Source organism: Erinaceus europaeus, chromosome 11 (assembly GCF_950295315.1).
Source record: "Erinaceus europaeus chromosome 11, mEriEur2.1, whole genome shotgun sequence".
Lineage (NCBI taxonomy): Eukaryota > Metazoa > Chordata > Mammalia > Eulipotyphla > Erinaceidae > Erinaceus > Erinaceus europaeus.
In genome coordinates, this window is record NC_080172.1 from 14,808,677 (window position 1) to 14,833,834 (window position 25,158).

Consider the following 25,158-nt stretch of genomic DNA (forward strand, 5'->3'; position numbering starts at 1 on the left):
ATATATGTAATATATTATCCACAAATTTAAAACAATATGCTAATAATGTTTGACATGTAATTTGCACTATTGATATTCTTTCTTAGAAATCCAATGTTAGGGGCCAGGTTATGGAACAACTGGTTAATCACAGGGACTACCATGCACCAGGACCTGGTTCAAGCCTCCGCTCCCCACCTTCAGGCAAGAAGCTTTATGAGCAGTGAAGCAGGTTTGCAGATGTTTTCTTTCCCCTTCTCCCCTTTCAATTTCTGGTGTTTTGTTTGTTTATATTATCTTTATTTATATATTGGATAGAGCCAGCCAAAACTCAAGCAGGAAAAGGGTGATAGAGAGGGAGAGAGAAGGGGCTGAGTGGTGGTGCATCTGGTTGAGTGCACCTGTTACAGTGCACAATGGCCTGGGTTTGAGCCCCTGGTCCCTATCTGCAGGAGGAAAGCTTCACAGGTGGTGAAGTGCTAGAGGTGTCTGTCTCTCTCCCTCTTGATCACCTCCTTCCTCTCAATTTCTGGCTGTCTCTATCAAATAAATAAAAGATAATAGGGAGCTGGGCGGTAGCGCAGCGGGTTGAATGCACGTGGTGCAAAGCCCAAGGACCGGCGTAAGGATTCTGGTTCGAGCCCCCAGCTCCCCACCTGCAGGGGAGTCGCTTCACAGGCGGTGAAGCAGGTCTGCAGGTGTCTGTCTTTCTCTCCCCCTCTCTGTCTTCCCCTCCTCTCTCTATTTCTCTCTGTCCTATCCAACAATGACGACAACAATAACAACTGCAACAATAAAACAACAAGGGCAACAAAAGGAAATAAATAAATAAAATATTAAAAATATTTTTAAAAAAGATAATAAAAAAATTTTTTTAAAAAAGAGGAGAGAGACAGAAAGACCCCTGCAGGCTTGATTCACCACTCAAAAAGCTTTCACCCTGCAGGTGGAGACTGGGGGCTTGAACCTGGGTCTTTGCACATTGCAACATGTGTGCTCAATCAGGTGCACCACCACCCATGCTCAGTGGAGAAGTAACTACAGAAGCCAGAACTCCTGCCTTCTGTTCCCCCAAAACAACCTTGATCCATACTCCCAGCAGGGGGGAAGTAATAGGATGAAAATTAAGAGGGCTCTGAACTCCAGCTCCATCAGCACCTGGAGAGAGAGCAGGAAAAGGAGAGGGACATGTGGAGGTAGTTATGTTGTCATGAGTAGCTTGAAGGGGAAGAGAGGATTGAATCAGAAAAAAAAAAAAAGAGGCAAATATGTATAAATGTGGACAGACAGTTATAGAGATGATAGTTGGCCCATGTCTACAACCTTAGGGGAACTGTGGTGAATTGCAGTGGGGAGAGTGAAGATTCAGAACTCTGGTGGTGGGAATGGTGTGGATTCAAACCCCTCTTTACATGTAATATAAAAATAAATACATAGGGGGTCGGGCAGTGGCGCAGTGAGTTAAGCGCATGTGGCCAAAGTGCAAGGACCGGCATCTCTGTTCCAGCCCCCAGCTCCCCACCTGCAGGGGAGTCGCTTCACAGGTAGTGAAGCAGGTCTGCAGGTGTCTGTCTTTCTCTCCCCCCTCTGTCTTCCCCTCCTCTCTCCATTTCTCTCTGTCCTATCCAACAACGACGACATCAACAATGGCAATAATAATGACTACAACGAGGCTACAATAACAAGGGCAACAAAAGGGGGAAAAATGGCCTCCAAGAGCGGTGGATTCGTGGTGCAGGCACTGAGCCCAGCAATAACCCTGCAGGATAAATTAATTAATTAATTAATTAATTAAAAAAAAATTCTTGGGGTGGGGTGGTGGTACACCCAGTAGAGTGCACACATTATCTGGTTCAAGCCCCCAGTTCCCACCTGAAGGGTGGGAAGCTTCACTAGCCGTGAAGCAGTGCCACAGATGTCTCCCTCTCTCCCCCAGTCTCTTCCTGCTCTCTCAATTTTTCTGTCTTTATTAAAAAGTAAGAGAAAGGGAGGGAGGGAGAGATGGAGGGAGAGAGGAGCATGGCCACCAGAAGCAGGAACCAAATCTTAGTGACAACCTGGTGGCAAAAAATTAATAAAATAAAATTCTTACAGGCCAGGTGGTGGTGCACGTTACCATTCATGCATGTATGAGGACCAGGGCTCAAACCCCCTGACCTCAACTTGCAGCAGGGAGACTTCACAAGCAGTGGAGCAGTGCTGTCTCTCTCTCTCACTTTTTAAATTTTTTTTTATTTATTATTAGATAGAGACAGAGAGAAATGGAGAGGGAAGGGGGAGATAGAGAGGGAGAGAGACAGAGAGACACCTGCAGCCCTGCTTCACCACTTGTGAAGCTTTCCCCTTGTAGGTGGGGACCAGGGGCTTGAACCCAGGTCCTTGTGAACTATAACATGAGGTGCACCACTGACTGGTCCCCGTGTCTCTCTTTCTCTCATCCTCTATTTCTCTCTGTATTTACCTTAAAAAAAAAAAAAGATTCCAATAGGAACTTAAAATGGCGATTTAGATAACATTATAGAAATTAGTAGCTAGGGAGTCAGGCAGTAGCGCAGCGGGTTAAGTGCACGTGGCGCAAAACACAAGGACCGGCCTAAGGATCAAACACCCTGCTCCCTACCTGCAGGGGAGTCGCTTCACAGGCAGTGAAACAGATCTGCAGGTGTCTTTCTCTCCCCCTCTCTGTCTTCCCCTCCTCTCTCCATTTCTCTCTGTCCTTTCCAACAATGATGACAACAATAAAACAAGGGCAACAAAAGGGGATAAATAAATATTAAAAAAAAAGAAATTATTCTTTTAAAAAAATAGTAGCTATAGATTGAAATAAGGAGCCCACTTACTTTAATATCACCTGTTTAATTACATTTATCTGAAAATTATGACAGGACAGCTTGTACATGTCACATTCATATTACATCCATATGACAACAACTACACATAGTCATTTACTCAGCTATATCAAGATAACAAATACTGCTTTTGTTTCTTTTAGACTGCTCAAAGTAAATACCAAATAAAGATCATGACTTTCCAAAGATTAGCTATTAACAATATAAATAATAAAAGTATTTCTAGTAATGTACACTTGACATCTTTGAAGTAAACTAAGTACTATTATTTCCAAAACCATAAATTACAACAAGGGTCACTGTCAGGATGAAAATATATTTTTAAAGCTTTTTTTTTTTAAATAATATGCTATTATTATGCTTTAACATCACTTGACTACTCTTGGCACATGTGGTATATTGTAAAGTAAAAATACATTTTGCCAATTTGATGTTATTATGCAGATGTGAGAAAAAGAGTATGGTTTGGGAAGTAGAAAGACATGTTCAATTACCAGCTTTGTTCAAAGTTGTGTTGTGTGAGGCTGGTTAGTTACTTCATGGCACTGTGGCCAGGATTAAATTAAACAATTTATACTTTTAAATGCCTACCATGGGAGATAAATGAATGAAAGATCCTTCCCTCAATTTATTTACCTTGAAACAATAGCAAAATATTGTACCTTCTTTTTTTGGGGTACAATTTGAAAAGCAAAAACAAACTTAAGAAATTTAAAACCCACCACAAATGTGTTGTGAAAAGCTACATTTTAAGACAATCTGTGCATGTCACATTTGTTAGGTTTAAACATTTCCCTCAAGAAAATTTAGTGCCTATTATACCCTGATTAAAAATAAAATATCCTAGTTATGATAAAATGGTCAATGATTAAGGACTTTTGGTTTTTTTAATTTTCTTGTGTTACTGATAGAAAAATAATGGCTATATTTAAGGCTCCTTAAGCGATTGTTTGTAGTTGCCCTGAACTAAACTATATTCTTGATGTTATAGTTGAGACAGACCTCCTTCCAGGAACAACCATCTATCACAGAGAGAATCCTATGACAATCTACATGTCAATAATCATGACAGTTTTAAGAATTTTAAGGAGAGGTCCATGTGGTAGTACAGTTTACCTGTCATTAAGAATGACTCGTATACATAATCACAAACTCAACTTTCTCATGCTAAACACTTGGTGTTTGGAAGAGTCTTAAAAGTTATATTTAAATTGTCACAAAGAAAAGCTTATTCTAGACAGTAATGTTTCCATATACATATTCTTAGAGCTTTTGTTTTCTACATTATCTAATAAAACATCCTTTTAAATAAGACTGAGAAATAACCTCTCCCTCAGGAGCATCTGCACCACCCAAAGTTCACAACTCTTCATGTATGCCTCTGACACGCTTGTGTAATTTGTACTAAAATCTATCGGCATATGTTATTTATTATTATCATCATCAATAGTGTTTTGTCTTTGACTACAAAGTTTGCTCTCCTGCTGTTTGACTGATGATGAAGCAGCCACAGTGTTTAGCACAATGCAGGGCGTGAGTGTATGTGTGCTGTTTGAATGCATATGGGATTTGTGTTTGCTTGCTGAACGAATAAAAGACTTAAAAACCTGGGTAAGTGTAGGGTAGGAAAAGTTTCACAAATTTTCATAAATCAAATTTGCTGAAGCTTCCAGACATTAAAAAAAAAATTTCAAAGCTATCTCAGTTTAGTTTAAACATGTCAATAATATAAAGGCAGTGAAATTTTTTGTTAAGAAACATTATGAAATATTTCCAAAGGCTTTGTGATAAATTATTAAGAGCACCACCAAATCTAAACATTTTTACTGACCAGTGAAGTAACCTTTGCAGTAACTTTATAAATGTACTCTTTTTTTCATTTAAGACAAAGAATATCAAACAAGAATAGGTGTTGTGAATCAGGATAAAAAAGGTAACTCACTTGAAGTCAATTATCTAATGCATATTTTACAACTGTGATAATAAGCATGTTAAGGAAGAGAACGGTTTATATCAGGACAATGTAGATCTCTGTGGTTGCTGTGGTTGCTTTGCTGTTAAGAAATATGACACGTAATTAAAGCTGCTATTTAACAAGAAAAATTTTGTTAATAACTGTCAATATCAAAATAGGATATGATAAAAAAATTCTCTTAATATGTATATTTTCAAGTTTGCCTGACAGTGTCCTTTTGTGAAATTTGACAATTTTTAGTTAGGATACAGACATTTGAATTTCACTTCGATGACTGAAAATATTACACTTACATTTTACCAACACTAAATATAGTTTCTTTTTTTTACTGAAACACTCTGCAATTTATATTTAAAGCTTTGCAATAAAACCATTTCATTGTACTATTTGTAAGCAAATTACACAACATAGAATGCGCACTATATCATTCAGAATAAATAAATAAATAAAAATTCAGAACTGTAACAATGTAATATTTTAGCTGTCATTCTAAATGTTAGTTTGTATTTTAATTGAGTTCTATGGTCTTTTAAACCCCAGAGTCTTTATATTTAAATAATATACTTAAAATATCAAAGCTGAGCCAGGCAAAACAGCTCACCTGGAAAGTGTGCTTGCTTTGCCAAGCCTGAGGCTCAGGTTTGGACCTGGCCACCACCTCTGCACTGGAGGAAACTTCGGTGTTGTGCTTTCTTTCTCTTAGTCTCTCTGTCTCTCTCTGTTTCTATCTGAAAAAAAAAAAAAAAAACATCTGGCCACGGCAATAACAGCTCACATATGGTAAAAACAAATGTAAGACGAGGACAGTTTCTTATTTTTTTTCCTCTCACTGTAAAATGCTTCCTTGCTTCTCCATGTCATAGAGCAAATATTACAGGATGACAGTTTTAGCAAATGGTAAACTAGCTAAGTGGTTTCTTATTTAGCAGAAAGGGAAAAAAAAAATTAGAACTTCCTTTGTTTTTGGCTTTCTCATTCTCAATCTTTCTCTAGTGTACAATAACATGATAAAAACACTTCTTGAGAAGCTCACTACTAATGTTGAGAGAGCACAAAATGAATTTGACTAACTTATACAATTAATCAAAACAGATTAACAGTTGTTTCTAGGGTGAGGTTCTAGAATTTGTTACTCTTAGGGCTAAACTTGCAAGTGATCTCATGGCACAAGTAGAAACCTTGTGACATATCCCGGCTTTTGAAATATAGTTAGAAGCCAAACGAAAAAGCCTTTCAGCACCAAAAGTATTAAAGTGCCCAGGGAGCACCTTCTCCACCTGACCTCTGTCCACCAGTTCTATCAGCCTTTCACAGGTCCCAACATAGTCATTTATCCTGCTGTATGGGAGCCAGTCAATCAGGGATCCATCATACACAACGTCTCCACTGAAGAGAATCTTCCGGTCTTTGTCATGTAAGCAAATACTGCCCCTGGAGTGACCAGGCATGTGCATAACAGTAAGTTGTCTGTCACCAAGGTTGATCACATCACCTGTAAAGAGAATGTACAGATAAACATTTTGTAAACTTGATTTCAATCATATGAAGATTACATGAAAGGATCATTAAATGGTTTCAAGGAGACTGGGGGGAAAAATCTCATTCATTTTACCCTTGTTTTTAAAAGGCCATATATATTTTTTTCTATATTTCTTCTCCCCCCTTTTGTTGCCCTTGTTGTTTTATTGTTGTTGTAGTTATTATTGTTGTTGTTGATGATGATGATGATGTCGTTGTTGGATAGGACAGAGAGAAATGGGGGGGGGGAGGCAGACACCTGCAGACCCGCTTCACCCCTCGTGGAAATGATTCCCCTGCAGGTGGGGAGCCGGGGGCTCCAACCTGGATCTTTATGCCACGTGCGCTTAACCCACTGCGCTACCACCCCACCCGCTAAAATACCATATTTCTTAGCTGGGATTTAAAAAAGAGTTGCATTCGCTTTGCAACTAGTGTTTGATAACCACCATCTGCCAAGGTAAGTAATGTAAAATGTTTTTTTCTTAAATTATCTTTATTTAACTCCATTTTAATTTTATTATTGCACTGATTAGAATAGAAAAAGAGAAATTGAGAGGAAGGGGGGAATAGAGAGAGGCATCTGCAGCACTGTTTCACCACTGTAAAGCCTCCCCCACTTGTATCTTCACTCTTCTTCAGCCACCATGTTCTAGATGCTACATGATGCCTCCCCGACTTCTCTGGGCAGAAGACGCCACCAATGTGTCCTGAAGCCCCGCCTCCCCAGAGCCCTGCCCCATTAGGGAAAGAGAGAGGCAGGCTGGGAGTATGGATCCACCTGTCAACGCTAATATTCAGCAGGGAAGCAACTACAGAAACCAGACCTTCCACTTTCTGCACCCCATAATGATCCCGGGTCCATACTCCCAGAGGGATAAAGAAAAGGAAAGCTTTGGGGGTTGTAGGGCTGGGATGGGATAGGGAGTTTAGGGAGTTCTGGTGGCAGGAATTATGTGAAACTGTACCACTCTCATCCTATGTTCTCGCCAATATCTCCATTTTATAAACAATAATAATAAAAAAAAAGGTGAAAAAAATTGCATGTGGAACCTTAAAAGAGCAGAGATCCAAAATAATTCTGGAAAAAAAAAAAGGTGTCATGCTTCCTGACTACAAATTACACTATAAAGTAACAGAAGTTAAATAGTGTGGTATGGAAACAAATAAGCAAAAATAGGCCCTCAGAACAACAGAGGAGAGAGTTCAAAAATAAACATGTGAACATATGGATACATATGGCACGATATGACCACAGAGCCAAAAGCAATCAATAGGGAAAAGAAAGCTTCTTCAACAGTGAGTAGGGAAATAATAGCCACATGCAAAATAAATAAATATAAAATAAAATGAAACTACTCCACAACATTACATTAACACCATACACCAAAATTTACTTAAAATAAAGACTTGGCTCTTAGGTCTGAAACAAACAAAACAAAGAAGAAACATAGGTAATATATACTTCAATTTGAAGAAGAAAAAAAACAAAAAAACCTGAAGATGTCCATCTGGAGTAGTAAGACCATGAATAGAATCAATCAATCAATCAATCAACAGACAAAGAAACACATGGAATACCTTTGATGTGGCAATACAACTCTTAGACATATCCAAAGGACACAAAGCCACTAATTATAAGGGTGCATGCACCTGTACATTCACAGCTGCACAATTCACTCTGACCAAAATATAAAACCAGCCTAGTTGTCTACCGGCAGATGACTAGATAAAGAAGTATGGGAGGAGCTGGCAAGATAGGTTCAAACCTTCGGCCGATTCCCTGAAGTTTCAGTGCTGTGGTCTCGGGGGTCTCTCTCTCTCTCTCTCTCTCTCCCTCCCTCTGCCTTTTTATCTCTAAAGAAAACAAACACACACAAAAGTTATGGGATATGTACTCACTGGAATATTAATAGGATATTGAAAGGATGGCTTTATATCATTCAACACAAAATGAATAGTACTGGAGGTGACTAGCCTTAGTGCAATAAGTATAGAAGTGAAAGGCAACTACTAGATGCTTTCATTCAGATGTGGAATACAGAAAACTAAGGCAAACTTATTTGGTGCTAAGTACAGTGAGTTGTACACACACACACACACACACACACACACACACAAACACACACACGTGTATGAAATTAACCTCCTAAAATCTTAAAGTATTGTAAATCATAAGTAAATCTATGGGAAAAAATTGAGAAAGATCAAGAAAATTAAGAGTTGGTTCTTTGGAAAGAGTAAGAAGAAAAAAATGAAAAAGAAAATGCAAAAAACCTGGGGTGAAAGGGGAGATGCCATTATAAGTCCTAAAGAAATGAAAAGGTATATATGAGGTTACGAATAATTTTAAACCAACAAAATTGAAAACTTATTTGAAATGGAAAAAATATTAGACAAAAGCTTTCATCATTACCAAAAGTGATCAAAGAAACATCTAAATTGACCTATATTAAGCAAATGAAATTGATTAATAATTTAAATTATTACCCACAAAAAAATCCTGACTCAAACTGTCTTCATTGATCCAGTCTGTCAATCATGAAAGACAGAAAGAATATCTATCCTATAAATTTGTAGAATGTAGATCAAAGGTAAAACTTTTTGTTTTTAAATTATCTTTCTTTTTAAATTATTTATTGATTTATAACTGGTTAAAGACAGAGAGAAATTGAGAGGGGATGGAGAGATAGACAGAGAGACACCTGTAACCCTGCTTCAGCATTCGTGCAGCTTTTCCCCTGCACATGGGGTCCAGGGGCGGTCCTGTGACTTCCTGAAAAAAAATTTTTTTTTTTTTTTTGGCTTAGAGGCACCATTAAGGAAAAGGTCTGGCTGGGTAAACAGTTCAATTGGTAGCAGATGAGGCTTGCAAGCCTGTGGCTCTCAGCTCGGTCCAATGCACCAGTCGCAGGGAGTGGTGCTCAGGGGTCTCTGTCTGTCTCTCTCTCCCTGATATGAAATAAACAAAATAAATCTTTTTTTTTTTTTAAAAAAAAAAAAGAAAAGGTTAGCCACACATGGAAAGAAAACTATTTATAAAACATCTATTTGATAAAGAACATGAATTCGGAATAAACTAAAAATAAAAATCCTTGTAACTCAACAGTAATAAAAAACCCGTATTTTAAAAAAGAAAAGATTTTACAGATTCCTTTTTAAAATAAAGAAGATATTTGAACTGCAAATAAGTTGCCTGAAGAGGTGTTCAACATAATTAGTTAATACTGAGTTGTGAATTAAATCACAATGAAATACCATCATGAGCTCACTGGTGTGGCTAAAATTCAAAGAACTGCCAAAATCAAGTTTTCATGAAGATGGGGAGAAAGTAAAACAATTATACACTACAGTTGGGAACATCAAATAGCACATTTTAAAAAGCAGTTTGCCATTTTCTTAAAAATAACCTACACTTCCCCCATATCCCTACCTGCGGTGGTGGGGGGGGGGTCGATCCACAAGCGGTGAAGCAGGTCTGCAGGTGTCTTATCTTTCTCTCCTCTCTGTCTTCCCCTCCTCTCTCAATTTCTCACTGTCCTATCCAACAACAGCAGTAGCAGCAATGATAATAACAGCAACAGCAACACCAAAAAAAAGCAATGAAAAAAAAAAAATGGCCACCAGGAGCAGTGGATATGTAGTGCAGGCACCAAGGCCCAGCGATATAACCCTAGAGGGAAAAAAACAAACAACAGAAAGAAAAACTAACCACACTTACATGACTTTGGAATTCCATACATAGGTACCTACCTACTAAGGGAAAGGAAAATGTGTGTGCACACAGATTTAATTAGGGACCAATGGTTCAGGGGTAGAATGCACACCCTATTATACTTAATTAAGACCCTGGGTTCAATCCTAGGGCAGCACTAAAGAGCTCTATCATAGTGAAGCAGTATTTTATATTTTCTCTCCTTTCCTCTCCTGTCCTCTCCTTCCCTCTCCTCTCCTCTCCTCTCCTGTCCTCTCCTTTCCCTTCCTCTCTGTCTCAGTACATACATTAATTGGGACAGGGTGGTGGCTTGGTAGTATCGTGCCTGCATAAGGCCCTTGGTCCAGTTCCTAGAAATTGCATTCTTTAAAAGGACTTCCATGTAAATTCTCAATGTAGCATTATTCATAAAGAACCAGACCAAAGAGATTCAAAATCCCTTCAACAGGTGAATAGAGGGCGAGGGTAGAGAGCATAATGGTTATGCAGAGACTTTCGAGCCTGAGGCTCCAAAGTCCCAGGTTCAATTCCCCACCCACACAAGCCAGAGTTGAACAGTGCTCTGGTAAAAAAAAAAAAAGGATAAAATATGCTACACCTGGAGCTGATGGCTCTTCAAATGGGGTGTTGCCTTGCCATATGCACAGTCCAGGTTAGAGCCCTGTTACCATATGGGAGTACATTCCCAGGGATCACTCCATCTCTCTGTGTCTATCTGAATGAAAAAGTCAGCCTAAGACTGATAGAATCATGTATGTACAAGGCTCTGACTCAGAAAAAAAAAAAAGTCACGTACACAAATGGATTGATTTTCAGTAATAGAAAGAAATGATTAATAGGTAGAACGTGGATGAATCTCTAAAACATCATGCCAAGTATCATAAGAGAGCTCAAAAAAAAACTAGACATTATATGATATTTGTAGACATTTTTCAGGAAAGCAGTATTATAGGGACACAAAAAAGATGAGTGGAGTCAGGAGTAGCAGGAGGCATTGTTCTGGTCTTATAGTGAATCCTATTAATTACATTAGGATATAACCAGACACATTTCTCTGCATTCTAATCCTAAGGGGCCATGTTCCTTTATGAGATAATTGGTTCAGACTTAGGATACCTCTAGAGACCAGGAACCACGGACATTGATTACATGATCAGCAAGTGAGGTAAGGAAACTTTGTCAAGGAGCCAGGCAGTGGCATATCTGGCCTGTGAGCAAGGAAGCGCCCGGTCCCCACCTGCAGGGAGGAAGCTTCACAATGGTGAAGCAGGGCTACAGGTGTTGCTCTCTTCCCTCCTCTACCTTCCCCTCTCAACTGCTGTCTCTATCCAATAATAAATATATTTTTAAAAAAGAAATTTTTTAGGGGGTCTGGCGGTAGCACAGTGGGTTAAGCCCAAATGGCGTGAAACGCAAAGACCGCATTAAGGATTTGGGTTCGAGCCCCCGCTTCCCACCTGCGGGGTGGGGAGGGTCGCTTCACCAGTAGTGAAGCAGGTCTGCAGGTGTCTATCTTTCTCTCCCCTTTCTGTCTTCCCCTCCTCTCTGTCCTATCAGCAATAACAACATCAATAATAACCACAACAACGATAAAACAAGAATGGCAACAAAAGAGGAAAAAATAGGGAGTCGGGCGGTAGCGCAGTGTGTTAAGCGCATGCAAAGTGCAAGGCCTGGCAGAAGGATCCCGGCTGGAACCCCTGGCTCTCCACCTGCAGGGGAGTCGCTTCACAGGCGGTGAAGCATGTCTGCAGGTGTCTTTTTCTCCCCGTATCCTCTCTCCATTTCTCTCTGTCCTATCTAACAACAATAACTACAACAATTAAAAAAACAAGGGCAACAAATGAGAAAATAAATATAGAAAAATAAAAGAAGGGGAAAAAATAGTCTCCAAGGAGCAGTGGGTTCATGGTGCAGGCACCGAGGCCCAGCAATAACCCTGGAGAAAAAAAAAGAAAAAAATTTTGTCTACATTTATTTAATAGTACAGCTCTCTGGCTCTAGGGATACAGAAAGGAGGGATGTGAGGGAAGTTTGAGAACAAAACAGAAGTTGTCTTAGTGATATTTGACCTCTCTCATAAGAACTGTCTACAGAATGAATGATGTATAAATTGTTTACAAATGTGTATAAGGGGGCCGGGTGGTGGTGCACCTGGTTGAATGCATGTATTATAATGCACAAGGAACCAGGTTCGAACCTCTGGTTCCCACCTGCAGGTGGAAAGCTTTTCAAGTGGTGAAGAAGTATTACAGGTGTCTCTTTCTTTCTCCCTCTCTATCATCCACTTCCCTCTCAATTTCTGGCTGTCTCTATCCAATAAATAAAGACGATTTTAAAAAATAAACATAAAATCTTGGAATATACCTAAAATAGACCTTCTAACTTTTCCAAAATGGAGACCACAAATCTCATCTGCTATATTCTTGCCTTTAGGTTCCTGATTATTTAACAACTTGTTGTCCTTTATAATCTTAATGCTTTTTAGCCACCAAGTTGCAGATGCTACCGTGATGCCAACCTCACTTACTTAGGCAGACGACCTCACCAGTGTGTCCTAGAACCCTACCTCTCCAGAGCCCTGACCCACTTGGGAAAGAGAGAGACAGGCTGGGAGTATGGATCAACCTGCCAATGCCCATATCCAGTGGAGAAGCAATTACAGAAGCCAGACCTTCCACCTTCTGCACCCCATAATGATCCTGACTCCATGCTCCTAGAAGGATAAAGAATAGGAAAGCTTTCAAGGGAGGGGATGGAATATGAAACTCCGGTGGTGGGAACTGTGTGAAATTGTACCGCTCTTATCCTATGGTCTTGTCAATATTTCCATTTTATAAATAAAATTGAAAAATAAATAATAAAATAAAATCTTTAAAAAAGTGTGTGTGTCATGCTTCTAAGACCTTAGCCAGATGTTAATAGATTCTACTCATACTAGACTTCTCTTAGCTTTTCAGCTACAGGGTGGGGGATAGACAGCAAAATGGTTATGCAAAAAAAAAAAACAAAAAAAAAAAACTAAGAAAAAGTGATTTACTCCTGGTTCCATTTTCAATGGTTCCAAGAGGCAACCCCATTAAACAACCCTAATTATATTTTCTGGTAGCTTTCTCTATTATGGGTAGCATGCTAACTGGAAAAAAAAAACTGAATATTTTTAAGATGTTTATTTAAAAAAAAAATTGAACTGAAGACTAGATCCCAGGAGGGACTCAAGCCTAAACACAGACCTCATATTGTTCTGAAAGAACTGGTACACAGATTAGGTCTTGGGCAATCTTACACAAAGTATGTGTGAGGGAAGATTACAACTAATATCTAAGGAATTCTGCAAAAACAATAGCAGAATTATTCATGACTCAGTGTTATCTCTGCATTGAGGCACCCAAGCAAGGTCATTAACAAAAAGTATCTACCCAGTTAACTCATTCTGGGAGAAAATGTCATGGACCTACTATTTGTGTATCCCTGAGGGTTGATGGGTGCTTTCTTTCCCTCTCTCTGCCTCTGTTTCTATCTGAAAGTTATTCCAGTGTGATGAGCTCTGGAAGTGGCTTGCGCACACACACACACACACACACACACACACACACACACACACACACACACACACGAGTTTTGAAAACTTACTTGATAGAATAAAGAATTCTAGGCTAGAAATAGTTTTATCCTCCCCTGCAGGGGGGATGCTTCATGAGAGATGAAACAGGCCTGCAGGTGTCTATCTTCCTCTCCCCCACCCCTCTCAGTTTCTCTCTCTATCCATCTATGCAATAAAATGGGGGGGGGGGGAAGGCCTCCAGAAGCACCTGGAGTAATGTAGGCACCTGGTTCCAAGGCAAAAGGGGGGAGGGGGGAGAAGAAATGAAGTCAAGGGTTACTAGCAACCAGAATCTTTTTTTTTTTTTTTGCCTCCAGGGTTATTGCTGGGTCTCGGTGCCTGCACTATGAATCCACTGCTCCTGGAGGCCATTTTTTTCCCCATTTTTGTTGTCGTTATTATTGTTGCCATTGATGTCGTTGTTGTTGGATAGGACGGAGAGAAATTGACAGAGGAGGGGAAGACAAAGAGGGGGAGAGAAATAGAGACACTTCAGATCTGCTTCACCGTCTGTGAAGCAACTCCCCTGCAGGTGGGGAGCTGGGGGCTTCAACCAGGATCCTTACACGCTCCTTGGGCTTTGCACAACGTGTGCTTAACCCGCTGCGCTACTGCCAGACCCGGGCAACCAGACTCTTAAGTCTTCTAAGGCTAGGCATGATTTCCCAGAGAGGATACTCCAATTTCTCATCTGACAAGTTCTATGGAACTAGTAGGCAGGGACCAGGTGGTGGCAGCCCAGTTGAGGGCTCATGTGCAAGGTACCAGGTTCATGATCCCAGTACCCACCTTCAAGAGAGAAGCTTCATGAGCAGAGAAGCAGTGCTGCAGGTGGCTCTCTTTTTTCCTATTCTCCCTCTCAATTTCTGCCTTATCAAGTAAGAGGGGAAAGAGAAAAGGAGAAGAAAGGTAAAGGAAAGAAGAAAAGAGAAGAGGGGATAGGAGGGGAAGGAAGTATTAGGTAGCACATACACACAATTATTTATTTTATTTAATTTTCCCTTTTCTTGCCCTTGTTATTTTTTATTGTTGTGGTGGTTATTATTGTTGTTATCGATGTCGTTGTTGGGTAGGACAGAGAGAAATGGAGAGAGGAGGGGAAGACAGAGGGGGAAGAGAAAGATAGACACCTGCAGACCTGCTTCACTGCCTGTGAAGCAACCCCTCCCCCCCGCAGGTGGGGAGCTGGGGGCTCCAATCGGGATCCTTACTCCGGCCCTTGCGCTTTGCACCATGTGCACTTAACTCACTGTGCTACTGCCCGACCCCAACACACTTCTATTTATTGACAATAGGGTTATCACTGGGGCTAGGTGCCTGCATGTCTTCACCACTCTTGGTGATCTAATTTTTTTCCCTTTTATTGTTAGAGGGTATGAGACAGAGATAAAGACAGAAAAAGAGAGAAAGGAGACTGCTGCAACATTGCTCATGAATCTTCCCTCTGCAGGCGGAGACCAGCGGCTTGAACTCGGGCTCCCATGCACGTTAACAAGTGTGTTCTAGGCCACCTGGCCCCTCCTTTCATCTTTCATTTTAAACTCTTGAGCTCAACAGTCCTTTACATTTCTCAATCATAAAACTCCTCTGGGGTTGGGTGATAGTTTTCCCATGCAAAGGCCATACTACCACATGGGAGGACCATAAGCATTATGGAAGTTCCAAGGGCAGTGGAGGAGTGTGATGCTGTCACTCCCTCTACCTTTCTAATTGAAATAGAAAGCACGTAGAAGTTGGCCAGGGAACGCCCATGTTCAGTGGGGAAGCAATTACAGAAGCCAGACCTTCCACCTTCTGCAACCCTCAATGACCCTTGGGTCCATGCTCCCAGAGGGATAAAGAATAGGAAAAGCTCTCAGGAGATGGGGTGGGAATTATTTGGAGTTGTACCACTCTTATCCTATGATTTTTGTCAGTGTTTCCTTTTTTTTTTAAATTTTATTATTTTTTTAATTTTATTTATGGGACATTCTGGTGATGCGGTGTGGTGTGTGTGTGTGTGTGTGTGGGGGGGGATCTTCTGTTTACTCTTCTCAGAGAAGAAACTGATGGGAAAGGAATATTCATTAGGTACTAGAAATCTAACAACTCCTTCAGTGTTTTTTCAATCAGTTCTACTTACTGCAGTTTTTTCCCCTTTATTCTCATTATGGAGTCAACTACTGCTAATTCTTGAATGTAAAACTTCTTTTTCTTTTTGATAAAGACAAAAAAATTAGAGCAAAAAGGAAGACAGAGAGACAAAAAGACACCTGCAATACTGATTCAACTTTTGTGAAGTGTCCTTCCCCTGCAAGTGAGGACAGAGAGCTTAAACCAAGGTCCTTGTGCAGGAAAATGTCTCTGCTCTGCCAGGTGGACCACCGCCTGGCCCCCTGAATGTCAAACGTTTAAGGTTCCTGCAATGCCTATTGAATTGGATCTTGATTTACCATTGCTCCTACTGGACAAACCGACTAACTCTTGCATCCAAACTACAATAGTACCTTAATCAAATGGATTTATAGTTAGATAAATTATAGTCCTTTTAAACTAATTTTTGTGAGGTCTGCGAAAGGGATTGAATCTCAATAGGTTACTTTCTGGAATCTTTTCTGTTTATTTATTTTACTATCTTTATATATTGGATAGAGACAGCAAGAAATCAAGGGGGGGAATAGAGAAGAGAGACAGACAGTGGCAGCACTGTTTCACTGTGTGAAGCTTGGCCTCTGCAGGTGGGGACGAGGAACTTGAACCTGGGTCTTTGCACGTTGTCACATGTGCGCTCAACCAGGTGCACCACCACCTGGCCCCTCTGGAATCTTTTTTTAAAAAAATTATTCTCAGGGGTTAGGCGATAGTGCACTTGGTTAAGGACAGATAGTACTGAGTGCAAGGACCTGCGCAAGGATCTGTGTTTGAACCCCCCAGCTCCTCACGTGCGTGGGGGGGTGCCTCACAGGTCTGTAAGTGTCTTTCTCTCTGCCTCTCTCCTCTCAGTTTCTCTCTGTCCTATCCAATAAAATGGGGGGGAAATGGCTACAGGAAACCATTTCGTAACCAGTACCCAGGCCCAGCAATAATTCTGGAGGCAAAAAATAAAGAAAAAAGAAAAAAAAAATCCCAAATGATTTAAATTCATTTGAAATAACTCTTCTATTGTGCTGTCAGAAAAGTCATGGCACCTTGTGTGTGTGTGTAGAAAAAATATGTCATGACTTTTTTGACAACCTAATATCTCATTAACTCTGGGAAAACTGTTTAAACCTGTATAATAGAAGCTGAAATATCTGCATTTACTATCACTTGAATATTGTGAAAAATAGGCAAATGATGGCTGCTCACTGAAGAAAACCGTGATACATCAATTTAAGGGTAATTGCTATTTTCTTATAGGGATACGCTATAGTCATCTTTAGTAGAGCAAGTTGTTTTTTTCCAACAAAGATGGAGGATGATTTCTCTTCATCCTCTTTGTCCCTCATTTACAAGTCAGTTTGTGGGCTGGTGATGTATGTTTCTTCTTGACAGGTGATCATTTAATTCAGTTCATGAAATGTTAAAAAATGAAGACTCTATGCAGTTCTAGTGTATACAGTTCACGTGCATGTGTAATGGTCTGGATTTTAATATAAATATTTCATATCTCCTCTAGGCATCAGAAATATAATAGCAAGTTAGCAGACCACACCATACAGAAGAGACAGGAAATTAATATTCCCGAGGAGAGGAAATTAGAGACTACTTGAGGATGAAGGTATTTAACTCTTCATGGAAAAATGACTTTTGATTTAACAGAGTACTATTTACCACCTTCAAAGTGTATGATAAACATTCAGCTTTCTATTCACACCTTCAAAGGCATCTAGCACCGCAAAGGTAGCTTGCAGGCCCTCTACAGCTCTGAAGTGCTATAACAATTCATTAGGATTTAGGAAACTTAAATTCTAGGTAGTCCCAGCTGTTTTCCAAGGCTATATGAGCTCATGATATTCAGCTATAAGCAGTAATTCTTTTAAAATAAGTTTTATTTAAGTATATACGTGCATATATATTATTTTATTTTTTCCCTTTGTTGCCCTTTTTTTAATTATCGTTGTTGTAGTTATTACTATTGTTGTCATTGATGATGCTGTTGTTGGACAGGGCAGAGAAGAATGGAGAAGAGGATGGGAAGACAGAGAGGGGAAGAGAAAGACAGATACCTGCAGACATTCTTCACTGCTTGTGAAGCCACTCCCCTGCAGGTGGGGACCTGGGGACTCAAACGGGGTTCCTTACTCCCGTCCTTGCGCTTCGACCCCCCCTATATATTATATGCTATATATTATATATTGTGTATACAGAGAGAAAGTGAGAGGGAAGTCAACAGACAAGAAAGAGAGACGCGGGGGGGGGGGTGCAGGACAGTGGCGCACCAGATTAAGTGCACATAGTACCATGAGCAAGGGCCCATGTCAGCTCCCCACCTGGGGGGGGGGCTTCACAAGCCATGAAGCAGGTCTGTGGGTATCTTTCTCTCTCCCTCTCTATCTCCCCCTCCTCTCTTAGTTTCTTTCTGTCCTATCCAAAAAGCAAACAAAAACGAAGAAAAAAAAAAAAAAAAGGCCACCAGGAGCAGTGAATTTGTAGTGCCCCAGCGATAATCCTGAAGTCAAAAGAGGGAGAGAGAGAGAGAGAGAGAGAGAGAGAGTGTGTGTGTGTGTGTGTGACCTGCAGAACCTAGTCTTCACTCAGAAAGCTTCCTCTCTGCAGGTAGGGATCAGGGGCTTGAACTGGGGTCTTTGTGTATATAGTAACATGTATGCTCTATTGAATGCATTACTACCTGACCTCTATAAACAGTAAGTCTAGAATTTTCCACATTATTTCTTATTGTTGGCAGGAAAGTAAAAGCAAATCATTTACAAAATTTATACACATTTTATTTATTTATTTTATGCCTCCAGGGTTATTGCTGGGGCTCGGTGCCTGCACCGTGAATCCACTGCTCCTGGAGGCCATCCCCCCCCCCTTTTTTGTTGCCCCTGTTCTTGTAGCCTTGTTGTGATTATTATTGTTGTTGATGTCTTTCGTTGTTGGACAGGACAGACAGAAATCGAGAGGAGGGGAAGACAGAGAGGGGGTGAGAAAGACAGACACCTGCAGACTTGCTTCACCGCCTGTGAAGCGACTCCCCTGCAGGTGGGGAGCCTGGGGCTGGAAGCGGGATCCTTTACACCTATCCTTGCGCTTTGCGCCACGTGCGCTTAACCCCCTGCGCTACCGCCGGACCCCCAATTTATACACATCTTAAGGACTACTGCAAATGTTTTTTTTTTTTGTTTTTTTTTTAACCAGAACACTGCTCAGTTCTGGTTTATGGTGGTGCTGGGGATTGAACCTGCGACCTCAGAGCCTCAGGCTTGAAAAGCTTTTTGCATGACCATTATACTGTCTCCCCAGCCCCTGCAAATGGTTTTTATCCGAGTGCCAGAATCTGGTCTGAATACCCATCAAGTGCATAGAAATCCTAACCTTCAACAACTTTATGAAGAAATGCAGTGATTAATGCACTTTTATTCTTAAATGATGACTCCCACATAAACCTGTTATTTTTAATCTTTATACTGGGTGGGTTGTGAGGTATACTGTTTCTATCTTCTATATTTCAAGTGGTCAGCTTATAGCTTAAACCGATTTTTAAAAAAATACTTCGTCACTGGTCAATCATAAAGTATTGTCTTACTATTAACTACAGATGCTGTGCTTTTCTACTTCCTCAAAAATATGTTAAGAAATTATTAATTTAAATGGTTTCAGGACAGAAAGGAAAGATGAGACTTCACATTCTGTTCACTATTACTGCAATGTTCTGAGGTTGTTTTTATGTATGATTTGTATGCTATAATCTGTTGTGGTTTGGTTCAAATTCAAGCTTTTGTCACTACCTTATTCAGTGGACACTAAACATTACTATTATTTTTGCTTCCAGGGTTATTGCTGGGGCTCAGTGCCTGCACCATGAATCCACTGCTCCTGGAAGCCATTTTCCCCCTTTTGTTGCCCTTGTTGTTGTAGCCTTGTTGTGGTTATTATTGTTATTGTTGATGACATTCGTTGTTGGATAGGACAGAGAGAAATGGAGAGAGGTGGGGAAGACAGAGAGGGGGAGAGAAAGATAGACACCTGCAGACCTGCTTCACCGCCTGTGAAGCGACTCCCCTGCAGGTGGGGAGCCGGGGGGCTTGAACCCGGATCCTTACGCTGTTCCTTGTGTTTTGCCCCACGTGCGCTTAACCCGCTGCGCCACCGCCCGACCCCCTAAACATGATATGTATTGGTAGTTAGCAACCTCTATTCAAATATACTGAAAATGAAAATACTATAAAAAGAAAAACAAATTAAAATATGCATAGAGTTGTGGCAACTCAGTTATCTACGCTCTTGAATGGGGCTGAGAAGGGTGGAGGTCCTACTCTATTTAATTTTTCTCTATTAATTTTTCTATGAACCTCCTTTTGTCTTTCCGAGAGCCAGAAAGACCCAAGGCTGCCAATGCACTGATCCAAATCACCATCTCGGAAAATTAGTCTTTTCCAGGCCTCACTTTCAGACAGACCAGGTATCTGTCATCATGTAAGACATGATGTACTTTTTATATTCACTATTAAGCCTATTCTCTTGGAAGGAATCACTAAGAACAGTGGAAGATAAGGATGTCTGAACATACTGAAACCGCTGCTCTAGGATGGTTAAGTCTACAGGTGGCAACTGTTCATACCCTGCGGTGTTCGCTGTTGGGAGAGGATGAAGTCAGCAGTTCTCAGAGGCACAGAATACCACAAGCAGTCCACATAAGGCCTCGTTCTTTTCTTTCTTTCTTTCTTTTTTTTTTGGAGGGGGGCCATAAAAGCGCCTGGAAATGCCTCTCACAGGTGCTTGCAAAAAAAGAAGCAAATCTCTAATCACAAGTCTCTGTAGTGTAACTACAGACACAGAACACGGACTGGGGGTGGGGTGGGGTGGTGGTTGGGCAGGTCCCTAAGAACTCTGCATACAAGACAGTGCAGCAGGCTGAGCAGAGCAGGCTGCGATGGCCTCGGCTCTAATCCAATGGGACACACACGCACAATGACATTTTTACAACATGACAAAACAAGAACCCCTTCTTGCTACACACGTCTGCAACATGCATCCATCCTCCCCCTTGGTCAGCGTCTCCCTCATCCCTGCCCTTTAATGAGAGAGAGAGAGAGAGAGAGAGAGAGAGAGAGACAGCGCCAGCCCGACAAGGGCCCATTACCATCCTGCAGGATGAGGGTGGGCTGCACCGCCTGCACTCGGAACTGCCGGGCCCTCCAGCCGGGGCTGGGCGCCCTCACCACTTCACTATCCGACAGCCAGGTCACCGTCTCGAAGTTGTCCCCGCGGGTCAGCGCCTCGGCTTCGGCGTGGTGCACCGCCACTCGGTCGAACTGGTAGAGGCCTCCGGAGTGATCGAAGTGCACGTGGGTGGCCACGGCCAGCAGCGGCCGGCAAGCCCGGTCGTCTCTGTCCCCGCGGTCCTGCAAGAGGCCGGCGGAGTGCAGGTACTCGGGCAGACTGCGCAGCCCCAGGCCCGTGTCGATCACCACATCCTGCTCGGAGCCGCGCACCAGCCAGATGTTGGCGCGGTTGCCCGACTCGTAGAAGCGCTCCTGAATCCAGAAGATGCCGTCGCCGAGGGATTTGTGCGCGTACCACTCGAGCGCCGACATACTGGGCAGGGCTGCGGTCCGGCGGGGTGGCTGTCTGGCGATGCGCTTCCCGCCTCCGACCACCACCACCACCTACCCCCCTCGCAGGCTGTGGGGTCGGACCCGCAGCGCGGCGGCTCGGGGCTGTCTGCCTGCAGCCCGGGAGGCGGTGCCGAGCACGGAGGGGGCGGGGCCGTGAGGGGGCGGGGCCTGGAGGGCGCGGAGTCTCGAGGGGCCGTGAGGGGCGGAGCCGGGAGGGGGCCGGACGGGCGCGCGGTTTCCCTCCGCGTCCGCGAGGAGCAGATGCTCCTCTGTCCGCGCTGGGGCGCTGGAGCCAACGACAACACACCGCCGGGGGCCACCCTGCAGCCAGGCCGGAGATGCAAAAAGGAAACACCTTTTCCGGGTTCCGGGGATCTGATTGCGGATTCCAGGGTGCAAAAAAAAAAAAAAAAGAAAAGGGAGGTGCCAAACCCACCCACCTACCCACCCACCCAGATCGGCGGCGCCTGTCTTCCCCCCCCCCCCACGAAAAACGGCGCAACCGGTTGGATAACTACGGCGCCTGCCGAGGGCCAAAAAGCGCTCGCTCAGGAGGCGGGGCCTACGAGCTGCCGGGGTAGGATTTTTTTTTTTTTTTTTTTTTTTTTTTTGCAAGCGCACTGCTGCTTCATGACCGCGTGGAGGGCGGAGCGCGCCTCCTCGGCAGGGCTGGTTCTCGCGGACCCCGGTGCTCGGGCTCTCAGGCGTGCGGTGCCCTTTGCCTGCCAGCCGCCACTGGAGCCGCACGGTTGTGTCCAAGCCGCGAGACTTAGTGAGGAGGTAACTGCAGAAGCGGGGGCGGTGCGGGGCGGGGGGTGGGAGAGGGATGGAGCGGGTAGCAGCAAGTGCAAGGGGCACGTGGAGGCTGGAGGGGTTCGGTCCGGGGTGAAGATTCCTTAAAGCGCTTCTAGCTGGAGGGGGGCACTGGGTGGTGGTCTCTCTTCTCTTGATCTGAACTGAAAACAAACAAACAAAAAATTTCTCCTTTTCAAGTGTTACCTACTTTGCACTTCCTGGGACTATTGGCATTGAGTTACAAGGACATTGGTGCTCGTACTGACAGTGGTTTTTCTTTTTAATTTATTCTTTTTTATATATATATACTGTGAATGTATGAATGACAAGTCGGGAAATCTTTTGCCGCAGAGTTGCAGCTGAGCACGGACTCTTCAGTCTGTTTTCTTAACTCTTGGCATTTTATCCTTGATCCTAGAGGAAGAGGTTGTTAGTAATAGGTTTTCCCTTTTTAAACGAATTAATAAATAAATGTTAGATTCTTCTCCCCCCCCCCCCGCGTTAAAAAAGTCAGTTTGTGTGTTTTTGAAATAGAGCAAAGAAAGTTGGCAGAAAGGTTCACCTACGCTAAGGTGGAGGCAGCCACCTTTAGAGCAGGAAAAGTGGAGAATGACTGGGTGTGGCCCCTCCAGACACTTTATTCACTTCCACTGCAATGTCCCAGTCCCCACCCTGTCCTCCCAACTGTCATCCTTTTTTTTTTTAATTTCTTTTTTTTTGGGGATTAGTGGCTTACAGTCGACAGTAAAATAAAGTCGTTTGTACATGCTTAACAGTCCCCAGGTTTGCACAAAACAAGTCAACCCCCACTAGGTCCTCCTCTGCCATCATGTTCCAGGACCTGAACCCTCCCCCCACCCCAGAGTCTTTTACTTTGGTGCAATGCCATCTTTTTAGGATTAAAAAATTCCCTGTACTCTGTTATCTCATAGTTTTGTAAATCAATATTAAATCACTAATAATTTTTTAAAAAATATTCCCTGGAGAACTTGATTAACCATACTCTTCTGCCATGAAAAATTATAAAGACCCATGAGACAGCATTATAAGAAATAATTATGGAAAGCTTTATTGTGGCAGCTACTAATAAGACTATGTAGAGGTGTACTCCCCACCTCTGTATTCCCAAAGCCTTCTATAGGGTTGCAGCCTTTCTGCACATTTTCCTGATGTAGTTAGAGGTTACCCTGTCACTCTATTCACTACTATCCTTATGTGCAAATGCTTGAGCTAGATGATGTATGAAGAACAGAATTATGTTTTAAAAAATCATGCTCTATTTTCACAAGAAGTCTGAGGGATATCTGTACACATTTCATTACAAAATAAAATATGATCTATACCATGAAGAAACAGAAAAAACAGTAGAATCTAAAAGAATATAGAATATGGAAGGCATTAATTGAGGAATACCTTTAAGCTGGTCTTGGAAGACTTCTGCTTCTGAGAACTTTTTTTTTTTTTTCCTCCAGGGTTATTGCTGGGCTTGGTGCCAGCACCATGAATCCACCGCTCCTGGAGGCCGTTTTCTCCCCCTTTTGTTGCCCTTGTTGTTGTAGCCTTGCTGTGGTCATCACTATTGCCATTGTTGATGTTGTTCGTTGCTGGATAGGACAGAGAGAAGTGGAGAGAGATGGGGAAGACAGAGAGGGGGAGAGAAAGATAGACACCTGCAGACCTGCTTCACCACCTGTGAAGTGACTTCCCTGCAGGTGGGGAGCCGGGGGCTCGAACCGGGATCCTTACTCCGGGCCCTGCGCTTTGGCCACATGCGCTTAACCCGCATTGCCACCGCCCGACCCCCTGGGAACTTTTTTTTTCAGCAGAGAAGTACAAAGCTCACTATAGGTTGGGTAATTTTCTTCAAGATGGTGGAGAGACACTGGAGATAAAAATGGGGTGACTTTGGTTTTGATATTGGCCATGATCTTGGTATTATTGCTCCCCCAGTATTAATGGGGTTTTGCCAGGTGCTGCTTAGTGAAAGGGCATGAAAAGATGAATAACTGTCCCTCACATGGTTCTGTCCCTCACTTTTGTTGGATTTGTGGTCAAATGTTACAAAATATGGGCAAACTTTACCCACTATTTATTTAATAGCATCTGTACTACTTTTTTATATGAGATTTTCTATAAAAAATATAGTTTTCATGATAGACTGTAAAAAATCTGTGGGAGCAGGGATTTGGTCTTCTCCGAGGTTATATTTGCAATATGTAGAAGTTGGTCTAACACAGAAGATGCTTTATAAGTAATCTTGACAAATGGGTAATTGAAATTACTGGGGAGGCAGTAAGAACTGACAATTACAGCATGATTTTTCAAAGGATAGTGAACACACTATGGTACTTGAGGGGCATATATTGAGAGAAGGAAGCACCTACCTCCATGTAGCGTGGAGGGGGTGGTCACAAGATAAATATAATTTGTTTAATATCCCAAATGTTGCTGGGGCTTGCTCGGTTTGATGTGGAAGAAAAAGGACCTTCCTAGCAGTAGGAACACTGCTGCTGGAGCTAGTTTAGCAATGTTGAGTGTGGTGAGGTCATAGGATGAGGGGCTGTGCTGCTATAAACTCAAAAGCTTCGCTAGTTGAGGAGAGTGACACATCAAGACTTGTGTTCGAAAGGGGAGTTGAGAGTGGACTGAAAGCAGGGGTCTAGGGGCCAGATGGTGATGTACACATTACTATATGCAAGGACCCAGATTCAAGCCCCCTTTATCCATCTGCAGGGAGGACACTTCGTAAATGGTGAAGCAGTGCTCCAAGGTGTGTTTCTTTCTCCCTCTATCCTTGCCTCCTCCACCCCACCACCCCTCCTTAACTTTTCTCTGTGTCTCTCCTAAAAAGGCAAAAAGACCTCCCAGAGTGGTGGATTTCTTATGTAAGTACCCAGACCCAGTGATAACCCTGGTGGCAATAAAGTAAAAAAGAAAGAAATGAAAACAAGGGTCTGGTTGTGGGAAATTTGTTCATTCTA

At 42.3% G+C, this 25,158-nt stretch overlaps 2 protein-coding genes across 3 annotated transcripts in view; one reads left to right on the plus strand and one right to left on the minus strand.

Moving 5' to 3' along the window:
* Window positions 1-2,815: 2,815 nt before the first annotated feature.
* MBLAC2 (metallo-beta-lactamase domain containing 2) lies at window positions 2,816-21,500 on the minus strand. Its single transcript, XM_007518966.3, has 2 exons — window positions 20,908-21,500; window positions 2,816-6,295 (listed from the first exon to the last, which is right to left on the minus strand). Exons 1-2 carry the CDS (start codon window positions 21,359-21,361, stop codon window positions 5,910-5,912), a joined length of 840 nt encoding a protein of 279 aa, XP_007519028.1. The 5' UTR covers window positions 21,362-21,500; the 3' UTR covers window positions 2,816-5,909.
* A 514-nt stretch (window positions 21,501-22,014) lies between these two features.
* The window catches only part of POLR3G (RNA polymerase III subunit G), a 46,570-nt gene continuing 43,426 nt past the window's right edge, over window positions 22,015-25,158 (plus strand). For both annotated transcript variants that reach the window (XM_007518965.3, XM_060201161.1), the window contains exon 1: window positions 22,015-22,162. The gene's annotated coding sequence lies outside the window, so the exon portion shown is untranslated. The remainder of the gene's footprint in view (window positions 22,163-25,158) is intronic.

Excerpts from the sequence above, each read along its gene's own strand:
- MBLAC2 (XM_007518966.3), bottom strand. The coding sequence starts at position 21,361 with ATGTCGGCGCTCGAGTGGTACGCGCACAAATCCCTCGGCGACGGCATC. Across the intron at positions 6,296-20,907 it reads CACCCTCATCCTGCAGGATG|GTGATGTGATCAACCTTGGT; the intron begins GTAATGGGCCCT and ends TTCTCTTTACAG.